Raw genomic sequence first — 18,464 nt, 5'->3', positions numbered from 1 at the left:
GCCTCGAAGGCACTTGGGCGGATGGGGAGCTGATGGTAGGCGGACTTGAGGTCCACGGTGGAGAAGACTTTATACTGGGCAATCCGATTGACCATGTCGGATATGCGGGGGAGAGGGTACGCGTCTAGTTGTGTGTACCTGTTGATGGTCTGGCACTACTACCACCTGCGCTCTCCAGGGACTATTGCTGGCCTGGATTATGCCCTCCTTTAGTAGCCGCTGGACTTCAGACCGAATGAAGGTCCGGTCCTCGGCCCTGTACCGTCTGCTCCTAGTGGCGACGGGTTTGCAATCCGGGGTGAGGTTCGCAAACATGGACGGGGGTTGCACCTTGAGGGTAGCGAGGCCGCAGATAGTGAGTGGGGGTATGGGGCCGCCGAATTTAAACGTAAGGCTCTGTAGGTTACATTGGAAATCTAAGCCCAGCAAGGTGGGGGCACAGAGTTGGGGAAGGACGTTAAGTTTGTAGTTTTTGAATTCCCTCCCCTGTACCGTTAGGGTAACTATGCAGAATCCCTGGATCTGTACGGAGTGGGATCCTGCAGCTAGGCAAATCTTTTGTGCGCTGGGGTAGGTAGTTAAGGAACAGCGTCTTACCGTGTCGGGGTGTATAAAACTTTCCGTGCTACCGGAGTCGACTAGGCATGGCGTCTCGTGGCCGTTAATTAGGACCGTTGTCGTCGTCGTCTGGAGAGTCCCGGGCGGAGCCTGATCGAGCGTAACCGAAGTGAGCCGTGGTTGTAGTAGTGGGGTGGGGTCCGTTGTTGCCGTCCAAGATGGCGTCGGGGATGGACAAAATGGCTGCCCCCATACATCGCACGTGGCTGAGGGGTCACAAGATGGCGTCGGGGGTGGACAAAATGGCCGCCCCCATGCGTGGTACAGGTCGGGGGCGGTCCAAGATGGCGGCGCCCCTCCTCCCCTCGTGGTGGTCGGGACCCAAAATGGCGGCGTCTGCGGGTCGCACATGGTGTGCTGGGGGGGTCTGGGGAGCGCTAGGACCGCGTGGAGTTCCTTCACTGCGAGCGCCAGGGCCGCGGGCGCTAGGATCGCGCGGAGCTCCCTCACTGCGAGCGCCAGGGACGCGGGCGCTAGGACCGCGCGGAGCTCCCTCGCCGGGGACAGCGGTGGTCGGGGCCCAAGCCGGCGGCGCCGGCGGGTCAGGCGCGGGGCCGCGAGCGCAAGGAGCGCGAGGAGCTCCCTCACCGGGGACAGCGGCGGTCGGGGCCCAGGTAGGCGGCGCCGGTGGGGCCGTGAGCGCTGGGACCGTGCGGAGCTCCCTCGCCGGGGACAGCGGCGGTCGGGGCCCAGGTAGGCGGCGCCGGCGGGACAGGCGTGGGGCTGCGAGCGCAAGGAGCGCGAGGAGCTCCCTCACCGGGGACAGCGGCGGTCAGGGCCCAGGTAGGCGGCGCCGGCGGGTCAGGCGTGGGGCGCGGGACGGGGGTGAGGGTGGCGTTCGGGACGCGAAAGACCCCCTCCTCTCCGTGGAGAGTGTTGGCCGGCACCCAAATCGGGAGCGCCGGCGGCGGGTCGTACATGGACTGCGGGGAGGGGGGTTGGGGAGCGTTGGCGGCGTGCAGGGCTCCCAGTTCTCCCGGGGCCGCGGTGGTCGGGACCCAGAGCGGCTGCGCCTGCGGGTCGCACATGGCGCGCTGGGGGGGTTGGGAGGCATAGACTGCCTGTAGGGCTCCCTGTTCACCCGGGACGGCGGCGACCACGCGGGATCGGCACACCACCGCATAGTGGCCCTTTTTCCCGCAGCTTTTGCAGATGGCTGCGCGGGCCGGGCAGCGCTGTCGGGGGTGCTTCGCCTGGCCGCAGAAATAACAGCGGGCGCCCCCGGTGCGACTCGGCGTTTGGACTGCGCAAGCCTGTAGGGTGTCCGGGGGGGGGGAGGGGTTTGCCGCGACGGGTACGTACGGGGCCCAATGGCCTGCCACGCGGTCGGGGCCGTAGGCGCGGGTAGCGCGGCGTAGAACTCGTCCATCGATTCTCCGGGAGCTTGCCGTCTCGTCGCGAGCTGGTAGCGAGCGTAGATTTGGTTAACTGGGCGGACATAGAGACTTTTCAGTGCTGCGAACGCCGTCTGGAAATCGTCGGTGTCTTCAATGAGGGTGAAAATCTCCGTGCTCACCCTCGAGTGCAGGACCTGCAGTTTTTGTTCGTCTGAGACCCGGCCGGTGGTCGGTCTGAGGTAGGCCTCGAAGCAACTCTGCCAGTGTTTGAAGGCTTCTGCCGCGTTCACTGCGTGGGGGCTGATCCTCAGGCATTCTGGAATGGTCCTGAGCTCCATAGTCCTTTTTAGGCACGCTTAATAAATTGTAGCGCACAAAGACTCCATGAGACGAATATAGTGAAGTCGATGAGGCTTTATTAAGCGTGTCTGTTCCCCAGCAGCCCAATAGTAAACTGGCATGCGGGGGAAGACACCGGCTTCTTATACTTCGCCTTCAGGGCGGAGCTTGAGGTCAACGGCCAACCAGGACCCGGGATCTGTCAGCCAATGACATTAGGGCTTCCAGTCCCACATGACCCCCAATACATACTACCACACCCAACAATTCCGGAGAGTCAGGGGACAGAGTTGAATATGGTAGCCATCACAAAGGGGAAAGTGCTGGAGAAACTAAGAGGTCTAAAAATTGATAAATCTCCGGGCCCAGATGGGCTACATCCTAGAGTTCTAAAGGAGATAGCTGAAGAAATAGTGGAGGCATTGGTGATGATGTTTCAAAAGTCACTGGAGTCAGGGAAAGTCCCAGAGGATTGGAAAATCGCTGTTGTAACTCCCCTGTTCAAGAAGGGAACAAGGAAAAAGATGGAAAATTATAGGCCAATTAGCCTAACCTCGGTTGTTGGCAAGATTCTAGAATCCATTGTTAAGGATGAGATTTCTAAATCCTTGGAAGTGCAGGGTCAGATTAGGACAAGTCAGCATGGATTTAGTAAGGGGAGGTCTTGCCTGACAATCCTGTTAGAGTTCTTTGAAAAGATAACAAATAGGTTAGACCAAGGAGAGCCAATGGATGTTATCTATCTTGACTTCCAAAAGGCCTTTGATAAGGTGCCTCACGGGAGACTGCTGAGTAAAATAAGGACCCATGGTATTCGAGGCAAGGTACTAACATGGATTGACGACTGGCTGTCAGGCAGAAGGCAGAGAGTTGGGATAAAAGGTTCTTTTTTGGAATGGCAACCGGTGACGAGTGGTGTCCCGCAGGGTTCAGTGTTGGGACCACAGCTGTTCTCTTTATATATTAACGATCTAGATGACGGGACTGAGGGCATTCTGGCTAAGTTTGCCGATGATGCAAAGATAGGTGGAGGGGCAGGTAGTATGGAGGAGGTGGGGAGGCTGCAGAAAGATTTAGACAGTTTAGGAGAGTGGTCCAAGAAATGGCTGATGAAATTCAACGTGGGCAAGTGCGAGGTCTTGCACTTTGGAAAAAAGAATAGAGGCGTGGACTATTTTCTAAACGGTGACAAAATTCATAATTCTGAGGTGCAAAGGGACTTGGGAGTCCTAGTCCAGGATTCTCTAAAGGTAAACTTGCAGGTTGAGTCCGTAATTAAGAAAGCAAATGCAATGTTGTCATTCATCTCAAGAGGCTTGGAATATAAAAGCAGGGATGTACTTCTGAAGCTTTATAAAGCATTAGTTAGGCCCCGTTTAGAATACTGTGAGCAATTTTGGGCCCCACACCTCAGGAAGGACATACTGGCACTGGAGTGGGTCCAGCGGAGATTCACATGGATGATCCCAGGAATGGTAGGCCTAACATACGATGAACGTCTGAGGATCCTGGGATTATATTCATTGGAGTTTAGGAGGTTGAGGGGAGATCTAATAGAAACTTATAAGATAATGAATGGCTTAGATAGGGTGGATGTAGGGAGGTTGTTTCCATTAACAGGGGAGACTAGGACCCGGGGGCACAGCCTTAGAATAAAAGGGAGTCACTTTAGAACAGAGATGAGGAGAAATTTCTTCAGCCAGAGAGTGGTGGGTCTGTGGAATTCATTGCCACAGAGGGCAGTGGAGGCCGGGACGTTGAGTGTCTTTAAGAAAGAAGTTGATAAATTCTTGATTTCTCGAGGAATTAAGGGCTATGGAGAGAGCGCGGGTAAATGGAGTTGAAATCAGCCATGATTGAATGGTGGAGTGGACACGATGGGCCGAATGGCCTTACTTCCACTCCTATGTCTTATGGTCTTATTAACGCTGTCTGAGATGGATTCTCCACATCAGCTGGGAGAACAGGCGTTCTAACATCAGTGTCCTCGAAGGAGCAAGGAGAACCAACTCCACTGGGCTGACCATGTATTTAGGATGTTTGAGTCCCGACTGCCAAAGCAAATCCTCATACCCCAGCTCAAGGAAGGCTCCAGAACAAGAGGAGGACCAAAGGAAGCGCTTCAACCTCAAGAACTGCAACATAGGCATCAACGCCTGGGAGCCCCTTGCTCGGAAGAGACCCAATTGGAGGAACCTCCCTGATTGAAGGGACACAATTCTTCGAGGACGCCCGACGGGCAGAGGAGGCTCGGAAAAGGAGCCTGAGAAAGGAATGCCAGCGATCTCGAGTCCAAGGACCGATCCCACCTCCTGGAAACGCCTGCCTCGTGTCGGCCTCACCAGCCATGCAAAGACCCACAGAACCGATGACCAGCAACACACTGAGTTTCTAAGGTGGACAATCACAGTTATTGGACACGGGTCACGCAGGATGTCATTTGCAGCTCTGATAAGCGGGGCAGAAAATCTGACTGGTGGAATTGAAACATAAAAGTTCCAAGAACTACAGTTCCAGATCTGGGAGGTGACAACACGTTCAAGAGCTGGAGAGGAACGGGAGATTGGTGGCGCGGTGGTAATAATAGACGATGGACGTGGAAGAGGAGGGTGGTACGGCGGCACAGCGGTTAGCACTGCTGCCTCAGAGCGCCAGGCACCCGGGTTCAATTCAGGCCTCGTGTGACTGTGCGGAGTTTGCATATTCTCCCCGTGTCTGCGTGGGTTTCCTCCGGGTGCTCCGGTTTCCTCCCACAGTCCAAAGATGTGCAGGTTAGGTGGATTGGCCACGCTAAATTACCCCTCAGTGTCCAAATGATTATGTGGGGTTGCGGGTTACGGGGTTAGGATGGGGTTATGGGCCTCGGTGGGGTGCTCTTTCAGAGGGACGGTGCAGACTCGATGGGCCGAATGGCCACCTTCTGCACTGTAGTGATTCTATGACAGCAGTTTAAAGGAGGTGAGAAACCTGAAGAAAGAGAAGCCTCAATTATATTGGTCAACATTGGGAGGGTAGTTGGGAGATCAGCAGTTTTGTGTGCACAGAGTTGAGGGAACAGGAGGGGGTCCATGGAGAGCGTGAGGGGGACAGCAGAGAAACAAGAAAAAGATTTTGCAGTAATTGGGTCGAAATAAACACTCCTACCATGGGCAGATCAGAAGGATTACGGTTTACAATTAACCTGTATGGCCAGGCCACAAACACGCCGTCCTTTTGGAGATTGACGACTGGGTACGCGAACCGGGACCTCCTGGCCAAGAGACTACCCACTGCACCACGAGACCTCCTTTCTTCAAAGCAGTGGCCATGGGATCTTTAACTTCCACCTGAGAGGGTAGACTGGGCCTTGGTTTCATGTCTGATCTGAAAGATGGCAGCTGTTCAAAAAATATATATTTGATTGCTTTCTCAGCCAATTAACCCATCTCATTGCTTGCTCCAAAAACCAATTCAAATTCAAATTGAATCCAACTCATGGTGGTCCCCACAAGAGAGACATACAGTATCCAAGCTGACAAGAAAAGGCGTCACACTGCATCTTGAGTTTGATCTGACACTCGATCTTAGCCAAAAGACCGAGAATCGACAACAGTTTGTTTGCAAAATATACTTTATTTGTAAAATATCTGAAAAACATGACAAACATTTCAAAATGGCCGTCACACAAAGTGCAATAATATTCAGCTTCTCTACAGACATCATGTTGCACTCTGAGGTGCTTCAATACACTCAAAGAAACATTACAGACATTTGAAAATGGTAATTGCAAAAGGTGCAAAGGTATTTAAGTTGTTCGCATTGTTCAAGTTGCTCTCTGAGTTGCTTCAATACAATTATGACACACGTAATATTCACTGTCGACACTCGGTGTGAGTCACACAGCCTGAGGAGATTCTATACAATTCCCAGCCCCATAGTTCATGAGGGCTGAAAGGTCAGAGGCAGTGACCCTCCCCCATTGCGCCTCTGCAATGGCTGCCGCGGGTTTTAATGCGTTCCTCAGCATGTCACCCTGGCCTTTGGAAGGTGCCCGTCGGTAACACTTGGACAGGGACAACTCTTTGCGCCGGAAGACCCCCCGGTTTCGGGCGGGTCAAAGAGCGTCTTTCTCCGAGTTGATGATCCTCCAGCAACAGCTGATGTTTGTCTCGGTGAGCGTCCCAGGGAACAGCCCGCGGAGCACAAGAGTCCGGCGTCACGGAGCTGCTCGGGATAAACCTCGACAAATACCACCTCACCTTGAGGGGCAGCACCGTAGCACAAGTGATTAGCATTGTGGCTTCACAGCGCCAGGGTCCCAGGTTCGATTCCCGGCTGGGTATCCGGTGCGGAGTCTGCACGTTCTCCCCGTGTCTGCGTGGGTTTCCTCCGGGCTCTCCAGTTTCCTACCACAGTCCAAAGACATGCAGGTTAGGTGGATTGGCCATGATAAATTGCCCTGAGTGACCAAAAAAGGTTGGAGGGGTTATTGGGGTTATGGGGATAGGGTGGAAGTGAGGGCTTAAGTGGGTCGGTGCAGACTCGATGGGCTGAATGGCCTCCTTCTGCACTGTATGTTCTGTGTATCTATATGTATCTCTCCAGACCTTCTCTGCAAAGCACATTCCACAAGGAGGTGGACAATGCTCTCTTTCCCACCACAGTCACCTCGAGGGGATCGTACACAACGCAAATAATTTACACCAGTGTGGTCTCCAGGCGTGACTAACGGGAGAGGATGACCCAATCATCTCCATTCTCCTGAGATTTGTGCTGTCACTATTGTCCTTAATGGATATGAAGGGGTAAACGTGATTGGCCTTGAAGTGGAAACTCGTTGACCTAGACGCTAACAGTTGTCAATTAAAGCAGTGCACTTGGCCAAGCTGTGGAGAATGTTGATGAATTATTTGCCCATTCCTATTTCCACAGAGCGGTGCCCACCACCCGATGCCCCGTCTAGACCTGAGGCTGCGGCCGTGTCCGACTCGGAGGTGGCGTTGTCATGGAAACCAGGGCCAAGGGCGGGGAGTTTGCCGCTGCAGTATTACACCGTGGAATATACCCGGTGAGTTCCGGGAACTGGAGTTGCAGGGGGTCCAAGGAGGTGGTGACCCAACCGGACAGTTGTCTGACCTGAGGGGGCAGAGGACCAGGAGGAGGCCATTCAGCCCCTCGAACCCGTTCCGCCTCTCAATCAGACCACCACTGATTTGCACTTTAACTCCATCCACCTCCCTTGGTTCCTTAACCCATCATCCCTTCACCCAACAAAAATCGATCAATCTCAGTTTTGACATTTTCAACTGACCCCCCCCCCCCCCCCCCACACCCCCCCACCCCAGCACCAGCAGCTTTTTTCGAGATCGGCTGTCCAAAATGTCTGCTACTCCTTTGCATGAAGAAATGTTCCTTAACATCTCAAAAGGCCTCGCTCTAATTTTAAGATTGTGCCTATTGTCCTGGGGTGGTTAATGTACAATGAAACCTTCATTGCCGAAGAATGTTTCGGTTAAGGCACATTATCTGACCCTCGGGGCCTGCAAGCGCACAGGCGATGGTTTATTCAGGAACTGACTGATTCAATTCAAGCCCTTTTAAATCTGCCCTGATCAGGGGAAGATTCTCTGAGAGAGGCCATTGTGGCTTCTTGACTGGGAGAGCTCTGTTACCAGACTCCGCGAGTCCAACACAAAGCGACACTGCCCTCTGGTCAGGCAGTAGCGGGCAGCCAGACACCACTCGCTGTGTATAATGAGCTCCCCTTTCACCTCGCACCACCCCACCCCCATCCCCCGTCGCCGCTTCCTGCTGTCCCTACAAGAGGGAATCAACACAATTCCTTCCCCCCCCCCCCCCAAAAGAAATGTCTTTTTCTTTAAAGGAAAAATCATCCCGACGTGCTTGGATACCCCGGCATTGGCTGCCAGGAATGCTAAACCATGAACGGGTTTTGTTCCCAATGTTAAACTGTCTCAGGATCCCTCCCTCTCCAAAAACTGTTAGGCCCCAGGCTCCTGGTAACCCATGGCTACTGACCGGATCCCTTGCAACAGCCAAAGCTCCGTAGCCTCGCCTGAGGCCTGGCCTCCAGAAAACTGGGTGAACTGCGTGCACGTAACATTATGGGCCCGTGAGACCTCCTCCAAATTCAGATTTTCTCCAAATTGCCCTCCAAAGTTTCAAAGGTGGGACGGCACTGCTGCCTCACAGCACCAGGGACCCGGGTTCGATTCCGACCTCGGGTGGACTGTCTGTGTGGAGTTTGCACTTTCTCCCCGTGCGTGCTTGCGTTTCCTCCGGGTGTTTTGGCTTCCTTCCACAGTCCAATGATATGCAGGTTAGCTGGATTGGCCATGCTAAATTGAACCTAAGTGTCAAAGAACAAAGAACAAAGAAAAGTCCAGCACAAGAACAGGCCCTTCGGCCCTCCAAGCCCGTGCCGACCATGCTGCCCGACTAAACTACAATCTTCTACACTTCCGGGGTCCGTATCCCTCTATTCCCATCCTATTCCTGTATTTGTCAAGATGCCCCTTAAATGTCACTATCGTCCCTGCTTCCACCACCTCCTCCGGTAGCGAGTTCCAGGCACCCACTACCCTCTGTGTAAAAAAACTTGCCTCGTACATCTCCTCTAAACCTTGCCCCTCTCACCTTAAACCTATGCCCCCTAGTAATTGACCCCTCAAGAGATTTACCAGGATGTTGCAAGCTATGGAGGGCATTAGCTATGAGGAGCGGTTGAATAAACTCGGTTTGTTCTCACTGGAACGACGGAGGTTGAGGGGCGACCTGATAGAGGTCTACAAAATTATGAGGGGCATAGACAGAGTGGATAGTCAGAGACTTTTCCCCAGTGTAGAGGGGTCAATTACTAGGGGGAATAGGTTTAAGGTGCGAGGGGCAAGGTTTAGAGTAGATGTACGAGGCACGTTTTTTACACAGAGGGTATTGGGTGCCTGGAACTCGCTGCCGGAGGAGGTGGTGGAAGCAGGGACGATAGTGACGTTTAAGGGGCATCTTGACAAATACATGAATAGGATGGGAATAGAGGGATACGGACCCAGGAAGTGTAGAAGATTGTAGTTTAGTTGGGCAGCATGGTCGGCACGGGCCTGGAGGACCAAAGGGCCTGTTCCTGTGCTGTACTTTTCTTTGTTCTTTGTTCAGTAGTTTAATCTCCCACTCCACCCTGCCCCCCCACCCCCCAACAGCACAAGCAACCCCGCCAGCAAGGATGTTCGTCCCACTCTGGGTCAGAGTTACACTGTCTCATTGATGGAATGTCATCACCATCCACCCCATCTCTGCTGTGAGATCATTAAAACAAATCAATAGATCCCAACTCCACACCACCCCAATCTCTGGTGTGGATCGAACTGGCCTGTCCAATAATACGCCTCTCACCACCACCCCAGCTAACTGACTGGACCTGCACAGAGGAGTCTGGAGCCCACTGCTTGAAAGGGTGGTGGAGGCAGAGACCCTCACAACATTTAAGAAGTATTTAGATGTGCACTTGCAATGCCAAGACATACAAGGCTATGGACCAAGTGGTGCTTGTTTTTGACCGGCCAGTGAACCAGAGAAGGCCCAGCCAGGAGTGAGACACAGCGAAGAGTGAGTTTGGGAATTTGAAGCTAGGTGGAAATTCGAAGCTGGGTGGGGAGGAGGTGCTTTTTATCCCTGGTAAGCGACTGGTAAGTAGTTTTTTCTTTTCATTTGTATATTTATTTATTTTTTCTGTTGTTTTTTGGAATTGTAGTTGTATAAGTTAACCTAAGGTTTACGACATGGCAGGAGATCCCAGACCCGTGTCATGCTCCTCATGTGCAATGTGGGAGCTCAGGGACACGTCCACTGTCCCTGGCTCCTTCACGTGCAAGATGTGTGTCCAGTTGCGGCTCCTGTTGGACCGCTTGACGGCTCTGGAGCTGCGGATGGACTCACTTTGGAGCATCCGCGATGCTGAGGATGTTATGGCTAGCACGTTTAGCGAGTTGGTCACACCGCAGGTGAAAGTTACTGAGGGAGATAGAAAATGGGTGACCAAAAGACAGAGCAAGAGTAGAAAGGCAGTGCAGGTGTTCCCTGCGGTCATCTCCCTGCAAAACAGATATACCGCTTTGGATACTGTTGAGGGAGATGGCTCATTAGGGGAAGGCAGCAGCAGCCAGGTTCATGGCACCCTGGCTGGCTCTGCTGCACAGGAGGGCAGGAAGAAGAATGGCAGGGCTATAGTGATAGGGGACTCAATCATAAGGGGAATAGACAGGCGGTTCTGCGGACGCAATCGAGACTCCAGGATGGTATGTTGCCTCCCTGGTGCAAAGGTCAAGGATGTCTCGGACGCGGCTGCAGGACATTCTGGGGGGGAGGGGAGAGTGAACAGCCATCTGTCGTGGTGCACATAGGCACCAACGATAGAGGTAAAAAATGGGATGAGGTCCTACAAGCTGAATTCAGGGTGTTAGGAGTTAAACTAAAAAGTAGGACCTCAAAGATAGTAATCTCAGGGTTGCTACCAGTGCCAGGAGCTAGTCAGAGTAGGAATGTCAGGATAGATAGGATGAATGAGTGGCTCGAATGGTGCAAGAGGAAAGGATTCAAATTCCTGGAACCGGTTCTGGGGGAGGTGGGAACAGTACAAACCGGACGGTCTGCATCTGGGCAGGGCTGGAACCGATGTCCTGGGGGGGGGGGGGGGGCTGTTTGCTAGTGTTGTTGGGGAGGGTTTAAACTAATGTGGCAGGGGGATGGGATCCAATGTAGGAAGTCGGAGGGGAGTAAAACAGGGCCAGAAACAAAAAGCAGTAAGGGGGAAAGTGTAAGGCAGAGAAGCCATAGTCAAAAATCAAAAAGGGCCACAGTCCAGGGTATAGGGACTGAGGAGAGTGTGAAAAGGGAGGTGGCCAATGCAGGATTGAGGGTGTTGTACCTAAATGCGCGCAGTATACGGAACAAGGTAAATGAGCTTGTTGCACACATTGAAATTGGCCAGTACGATGTTGTGGGCATCACAGAGACGTGGCTGCAAGGGGATCAGGGCTGGGAAATAAATATCCAAGGATATATGTCCTATTGAAAGGACAGGCAGATGGGCAAAGGGGGCGGGGTTGCATTGTTAGTAAGGAATGAAGTTAAATCAATAGCAAGGAGCGATATAGGATCAGAAGGCATAGAATCTCTGTGGGTAGAGTTGAGGAATCGCAAAGGTAAAAAGACCCTGATGGGAGTTATGTCCAAGCCCCCTAGCAGTAGTCAGGATGTGGGGCAGAAAATAAATCAGGAGATAGAAAAGGCAGATAAGAAAGGCAATATTACAATAATCATGGGGGACTTCAATATGCAGGCGGACTGGGAAAATCAGGTTGGTAGTGGATCCCAAGAAATGGAATTTGTGGAATGTTTAAGAGATGGTTTTTTGGAGCAGCTTGTGACAGAGCCGATTAGGGAACAGGCAATTCTGGATTTGGTGATGTGTAACGAGGCAGACTTGATTAGGGAACTTAAGGTGAAGGAACCCTTGAGGAGCAGTGACCACAATATGATAGAATTTACCCTGCAGTTTGAGAGGGAAAAGTTGCAATCAGATGTAACGGTATTACAATTAAATAAGGGTAACTGCAAAGACATGAGGGAGGAGCTGGCCAGAGTTGATTGAAGAAGGAGCCTAGCAGGGAAGACAGTGGAACAGCAATGGCAGGAGTTCTGGGGGGTTATTCGGGAGGCACAACAGAAATTCATCCCAAGGAGGAGGAAACATGCTAAGGGGAGGACAAGGCATCCATGGCTGACAAGGGATGTCAAGGACAGAATAAAGGCTAAGGAAAAAGCATACAAAGTGGTGAGAATTAGTGGGAAACCAGAGGATTGGGAAGCCTTCAAAAGCGAGAAGAGGACAACTAAAAAAGCAATAAGGGGGAGAGGAGATGAAGTACGAGTGCAAGCTAGCTAGTAATATAAAGGAAGATAGGAAGAGATTTTTTCAATATGTAATAGGTAAGAGAGAGGCAAAAATAGACATTGGACCACTGGAAAATGTGGCTGGAGAAGTAATAATGGGAAACAAAGAAATGGCAGACGAACTGAATAGTTACTTTGCATCAGTCTTCACGGTGGAAGACACCAGTGGGATGCCAGAGCTCCAGGAGAACCAGGGGGCAGAGGTGAGTGCAGTGACCATTACCAAGGAGAAGGTTCTGGGGTAACTGAAAGGTCTGAAGGTGGATAAATCACCTGGACCGGATGGACTACACCCCAGGATCCCAAAAGAGATAGCTGAGGAAATTGTGGAGGCATTAGTGATGATCCTTCAGGAATCACTGGAGGCAGGAAGGGTCCCAGAGGAATGGAAGGTGGCTAATGTAACACCACTGTTTAAGAAGGGAGGGAGGCAGAAGACGGGAAATTATAGGCCGGTTAGCCTGACTTCGGTCATTGGTAAGATTTTAGAGTCCGTTATTAAAGATGAGATCGCGAAGCATTTGGAAGTGCGTGGTAAAATGGGACTGAGTCAGCACTGCTTTGTCAAAGGGAGGTCGTGTCTCACAAATCTGTTTGAGTTCTTTGAGGAGGTAACAAGCAAGTTAGACAAAGGAGAACCAGTGGACGTGATTTATTTAGATTTCCAGAAGGCCTTTGACAAGGTGCCGCATAGGAGACTGTTCAATAAGTTAAAAGCCCATGGCATTAAGGGTAATATCCTGGCATGGATAGAGGATTGGCTGACTGGCAGAAGGCAGAGAGTGGGGATAAAGGGGTCTTTTTCAGGATGGCAGCCGGTGACTAGTGGTGCGCTTCAGGGGTCTGTGCTGGGACCACAACTTTTCACAATATACATTAATGATCTGGAAGAAGGAACTGAAGGCACTGTTGCCAAGTCTGCAGATGATACAAAGATCTGTAGAGGGACAGGTAGTATTGAGGAAGCAGACGGGCTGCAGAAGGATTTGGACAGGCTAGGAGAGTGGGCAAAGAAGTGGGAAATGAAATACAATGTGGAAAAGTGTGAGGTTGTACACTTTGGAAGGAGGAATCTAGGCATAGACTATTTTCTAAATGGGGAAATGCTTCGGAAAGCAGAAGCACAAAGGGACTTGGGAGTCCTTGTTCACGATTCTCTTAAGGTTAACGTGCAGGTTCAGTCGGCAGTTAAGAAGGCAAATGCAATGTTAGCATCTAAGGAAGGTTGTGCTGGCCTTGGAAAGGGTCCAGAGGAGGTTCACAAGAATGGTCCCTGGAATTAAGAACTTGTCGTATGAGGAACGGTTGAGGACTCTGGGTCTGTACTCGTTGGAGTTTAGAAGGATGAGGGGGGATCTTATTGAAACGTACAAGATAATGCGACGCCTGGATAGAGTGGACGTGGAGAGGATGTTTCCACTCGTAGGAAAAACTAGAACCAGAGGACACAATCTCAGACTAAAGGGACGATCCTTTAAAACAGAGATGAGGAGGAATTTCTTCAGCCAGATGGTGATGAATCTGTGGAACTCTTTGCCGCAGAAGGCTGTGGAGGCGAAATTACTGAGTGTCTTTAAGACAGCGATAGATAGGTTCTTGATTAATAAGGGGATCAGGGGTTATGGGGAGAAGGCAGGAGAATGGGGATGCAAAAATATCAGCCATGATTGAATGTCGGAGCAGACTCGATGGGCCGAGTGGCCTAATTCTGCTCCTATGTCTTATGGTCTTAAGGAGTCAGTTGCTGCAATAAGGGGATGATATCTTGGAGGCAGCATCAAGTGAAGCTTTTGTGGGTAGAGCTTAAGAAATTAAAAAGGGACAGCCACATTGCTAGGTGTTTTCATAGACCCCCAGATAGTCACTGGGAAATTGTGGAGCAAATATGAGGCTGCTTTAGCACAGTGGGCTAAACAGCTGGCTTATAATGCAGAACAAGGCCAGCAGCGCGGATTCAATTCCCGTGCCAGCCTCCCCGAACAGGCGCCGGAATGTGGTGACTAGGGGCTCTTCACAGTAACTTCATTGAAGCCTACTTGTGACAATAAGTGATTATTAATATTATTATTATTAATTCACAGAGGTCTCCCTGTCACTGAAGCGTTGAGCAGCACTGAAGGGGTTAATGGAATGTTTGAGGATGTGTGATGGTGAGGGTGGGGAGCAGGTTGGATCAGGGCTGGGATTTCCCTCCCCCCTCCCCCCACCTCTCCCTTCTGTGACTGTATGTGGAGTGGGATGGAGTTCCCGGAAGGAAGTTCTCCGAGTCCCTTCCCCAGGGAGAAGCTGTTGTTTGATTACTTGCACATGCCGAGTTGAAAACTCTGCCACATCTCCCGATCCACCCGCCTTTCTTTCCCAGCCCCCTCCTCCTCCTGCTCTTCCCTACATTTAACAGAGCATTCGTCCCCTTTCCCCACCCTGCTGCCCTCCCTTCCCCAGTCCCCCACTGATGGGAAATGCTCCAGATATCTCCCCGTGTCACCTAAAGATAGTGAACGCTGGGCTAATCCTCCACGGAGGCATCACTCTTCCAATCGAACCTGATTCGCAGAGTTAGGGTGAGCAACTCTGTTTCAATCTTATTCTGGGAATATGACCTCACGCCATGCGCACTCCAACCATCACCTCTTGCCCAGCACGTCAATCAATCAATAATGGCGGCTACAATACCCACAATCCTCTGTGCGCCGGAAATCCCTCGATCTACCACCATTCCAGCAGGAGAGTAAAGCCCCACGGACAATTTTTCCTTCTGCATTTCCCACTGGACCGTCCGAGTGAGGAATCCAGGGGATTCCAGGCCAGTCTGGTTTCTTTGGCCACCCTAGGTGCCGTTCACGGGGGACCCATCACCTTGAGGGGTCAGTCGTGACTGGTCTCCCGGTAACCAGCCCTCATTTACTGTCCTGATGCAGATCAGTAAACCCTCTATGATGCAGGATTTTGTGTCTACTAACAGCCGCCACGCATCATTGTGTGGGGCAAGACTCTGGAAAGCCCTGAGGCGGCACTGTATCCTCCAGATGTTGAGGAGAGACAGGTTTGTTTGACTGTAGGCTCCCCTTTCCACAGATGTTACCAGTGGAAGGAACAGGCCCTTCGGCCCCTCTTGTCCATGCCGCCCAGTTTCTACCACTAAGCTAGTCCCAATTACCCACATTTGGCACATAACCCCTCTGTACCCAGCTTTCCCGTATAACTGTCTAAATGCTTTTTAAAAGACAAAATTGTACCCGCCTCTGCTACTGCCTTTGGCAGCTCGTTCCAGACACTCACCACCCTCTGTGTGAAAGAATTGCCCCTCTGGACCCTTTTATATCTCTCCCCTCTCACCTTAAACCTATGCCCTCTACTTTTAGACTCCCCTATCTTTGGGAAAAGATGTTGACTATCTACCTTATCTATGCCCCTCATTATTTTATAGACCTCTGTAAGTTCACCCCTAAGCCTCCTACGCCCCAGGGAAAAAAGTCCCAGCCTATCCAGCCTCTCCTGATAACTCAGACCATCAAATCCCGGTAGCATCCTCGTAAATCTCTTCTGCACTCTTTCTAGTTTAACAAAATCCTTCCTGTGATAGGGTGACCAGAACTGAACACAGTATTCCATGTGTGGCCTTACCAAAGTCTTGTACAACTTCAACAAGACGTCCCAACTCCTGTATTCAATATTCTGACCAATGAAACTGAGCATGCTGATTGCCTTCTTCACCACCCTGTCCACCTGCGACTCTACTTTCAAGGAGCTGTGAACCTGTACTCCTCGATCGCTTTGTTCTCCCCAACACCCTACCATTAACTGAGTAGGTCCTGCCCCGATTCGGTCCACCGAAATGCATCACCTCTGATGCACAATCAATTACTCTCGAGACAAGGTGAGTCATAACTAAGAGGCTTTAATCAGCTAGAACTGTACCCAGCAGCTTCGATACAGAAAGTGAAGGCTGCTGGGACGGCATCGGTTCTTATACCCCGCCTCTCAGGGCGGAGCTATGTACGTTAGCCAATGGTAGACTCCTAGGTCTAGCCAATGGGCATCCACCTTTCAGGTACTGCAATACCTGGCATTACCACAACCTCATAATTATTTAAATTAAACTCACCTGCCATTCATCGGCCCACTGGCATTTAGACGAATGAGAGGGGATCGTCTTGAAACATCTAAGAACCTGAAGGCGCTTGAGGGTGTGGGTGAGGGTGGATGTTTCCTCTTATTGGGGAGACTAGAACAGGGACACACAGTTTGAAAATCCCTTTAAGGAACGGAAGAGGAGAATTTTTGTTTTTTCTCAGAAGGTCATTAGTCTGTGGAATTCCCTTCTCCAGAGAGCAGTCCCTTGTTCCAAATCAACATCCCATGTAGTATAACTCGGTGAGGTAAACCCAGCAAATAGTTACCACCCACGGGTTTGTTGTGTTGGGTGTTCTGGATCCGTGGAACACATACAGGTCACCAACACTTGAAATAGTGCAACACTATTTTATTGAGTCGTTAACTGTTTAACACACTGTAACAGTGGGTTCACACGATATTAGCTTTAACTAAAGACCTTTGCCTTGTCCTAACCAGTCGATGTCTGGTTATTCACTTGAGACTTTGTGAGTAATTTGTAGAGCATCTAGACGGATCTATCCATGGATATCCTCAGAATAAATAGATTAACTTGCTTCCCAAAACATGCTCTCTGTCGAGAGATGGCACCGCTCCCAAAGATTCTTAATTTCAGCCTACCGTTTGTAACACTGCAGCCTGTGCAGACTAAAGACAAGTGGGCAGCACGGTAGCACAGTGGTTAGCACAATTGCTTCACAGCTCCAGGGTCCCAGGTTCGATCCCCGGCTTGGGTCACTGGCTGTGCGGAGTCTGCCCATCCTCCCCGTGTGTGCGTGAGTTTCCCCCGGGTGCTCCGGTTTCCTCCCACAGTCCAAAGACGTGCAGGTTAGATTGCCCATGATAAATTGCCGTTAGTGTCCAAAATTGCCCTTAGCGTTGGGTGGGGTTACTGGGATATGGGGATAGGGTGGAGATGTTGACCTTGGGTAGGGTGCTCGTTCCAAGAGCTGGTGCAGACTCGATGGGCCGAATGGCCTCCTTCTGCACTGTAAATTCTATGATGCACTCAGCACATGGTGAATGTCTGTGCTGCAGGCTGTGAGCTCTGTCCTACTAGGAAGCTGCAACTCGAATGAGCAGGAACTCTGAGGCCCCCTGTCTTTATAGTGCGTGTGCTCTCACTGGTGATTGGCTGCGGTGTTGTGTGTGTGTTGATTGGTCCCACTGTGTGTCCATCAGTGTGTGTGTCTGCACCATGATATACTGGTGTATATTATGACAGGGTTAGCCTCCTGTTCAGCCAACTTTTCTTTGGATCAGCGTAGTGTTTCCATGAGGTTTTCAAACAAGCGCTTGGAGCCTGGAATTCTGTGCTCCGGGAGAGTTCTGTTTTCCAGCTGGGAGTAGCGATCACTGCTTATCAGCTGTTGTCCCCTTCTCAACTCTGAGAAACTAACCGGCTTCTAACGTACCATCATCCCCTTTTGACCTCCTTCTATCTATGACTGGCTTGGACCAGACTTTCAGCATGTCAGTGTGCATTGAATAATTGCATCTGCACTTTGAACTCGCCTTGTCTACGGTTTTAACACCTAAAATTCTACACGCCATTGTCCCCCACACACCTAGCTAAGGAAGCACGTGAATCCCTATTGGGCAGCCTGGTAGCATAGTGGTCAGCATGGTTGCTTCACAGCGCCAGGGTCCCAGGTTCAATTCCAGCTTGGGTCACTGTCTGTGCGGAGTCTGCACGTTCTCCCCGTGTATGGGTGGGTTTCCTCCGGGTGCTCCGGTTTCCTCCCACAGTCCAAAGATGTGTATGGGTAGGTGGATTGGCCATGATAAAATTGCCCCTTAGTGTCCAAATAAGGTTAGGTGGGGTTACGGAAATGGAATGGAGTGTGCGCCTTAAGTGGGGTGCACTTTCCGAGGGCCGGTGCAGACTCGATGGGCTGAATGGCCTACTCCTGCACTGTAAATTCTATGATTCTGCGCTGCTCTGCTAATTCACATCTCAATAACATTCCAGACAGCTGCAGTTCTCTGTTTATTTACTTTATTTTATCCCAAACCTCTTTAACCTTATTTGTTTAATTCCATTCTTATGTCTATATTATCTTCAATGATCTTGGAAAATTGATAAGGGAGCCAAGGGTTCCGAGGTGC

General features: G+C 51.1%; 1 protein-coding gene across 1 annotated transcript in view; it reads left to right on the top strand.

The window, feature by feature from the left end:
• The window catches only part of egflam (EGF-like, fibronectin type III and laminin G domains), a 260,696-nt gene that overhangs the window by 45,033 nt on the left and 197,199 nt on the right, over window positions 1-18,464 (top strand). The window contains exon 6 of the mRNA XM_072517542.1: window positions 7,206-7,341. Coding sequence (XP_072373643.1) covers window positions 7,206-7,341 — 136 coding nt within the window. The remainder of the gene's footprint in view (window positions 1-7,205; window positions 7,342-18,464) is intronic.

The sequence above is a fragment of the Scyliorhinus torazame genome, chromosome 9 (genome assembly GCF_047496885.1).
Source record: "Scyliorhinus torazame isolate Kashiwa2021f chromosome 9, sScyTor2.1, whole genome shotgun sequence".
Lineage (NCBI taxonomy): Eukaryota > Metazoa > Chordata > Chondrichthyes > Carcharhiniformes > Scyliorhinidae > Scyliorhinus > Scyliorhinus torazame.
This window is presented reverse-complemented; position numbering and strand designations above follow the sequence as displayed.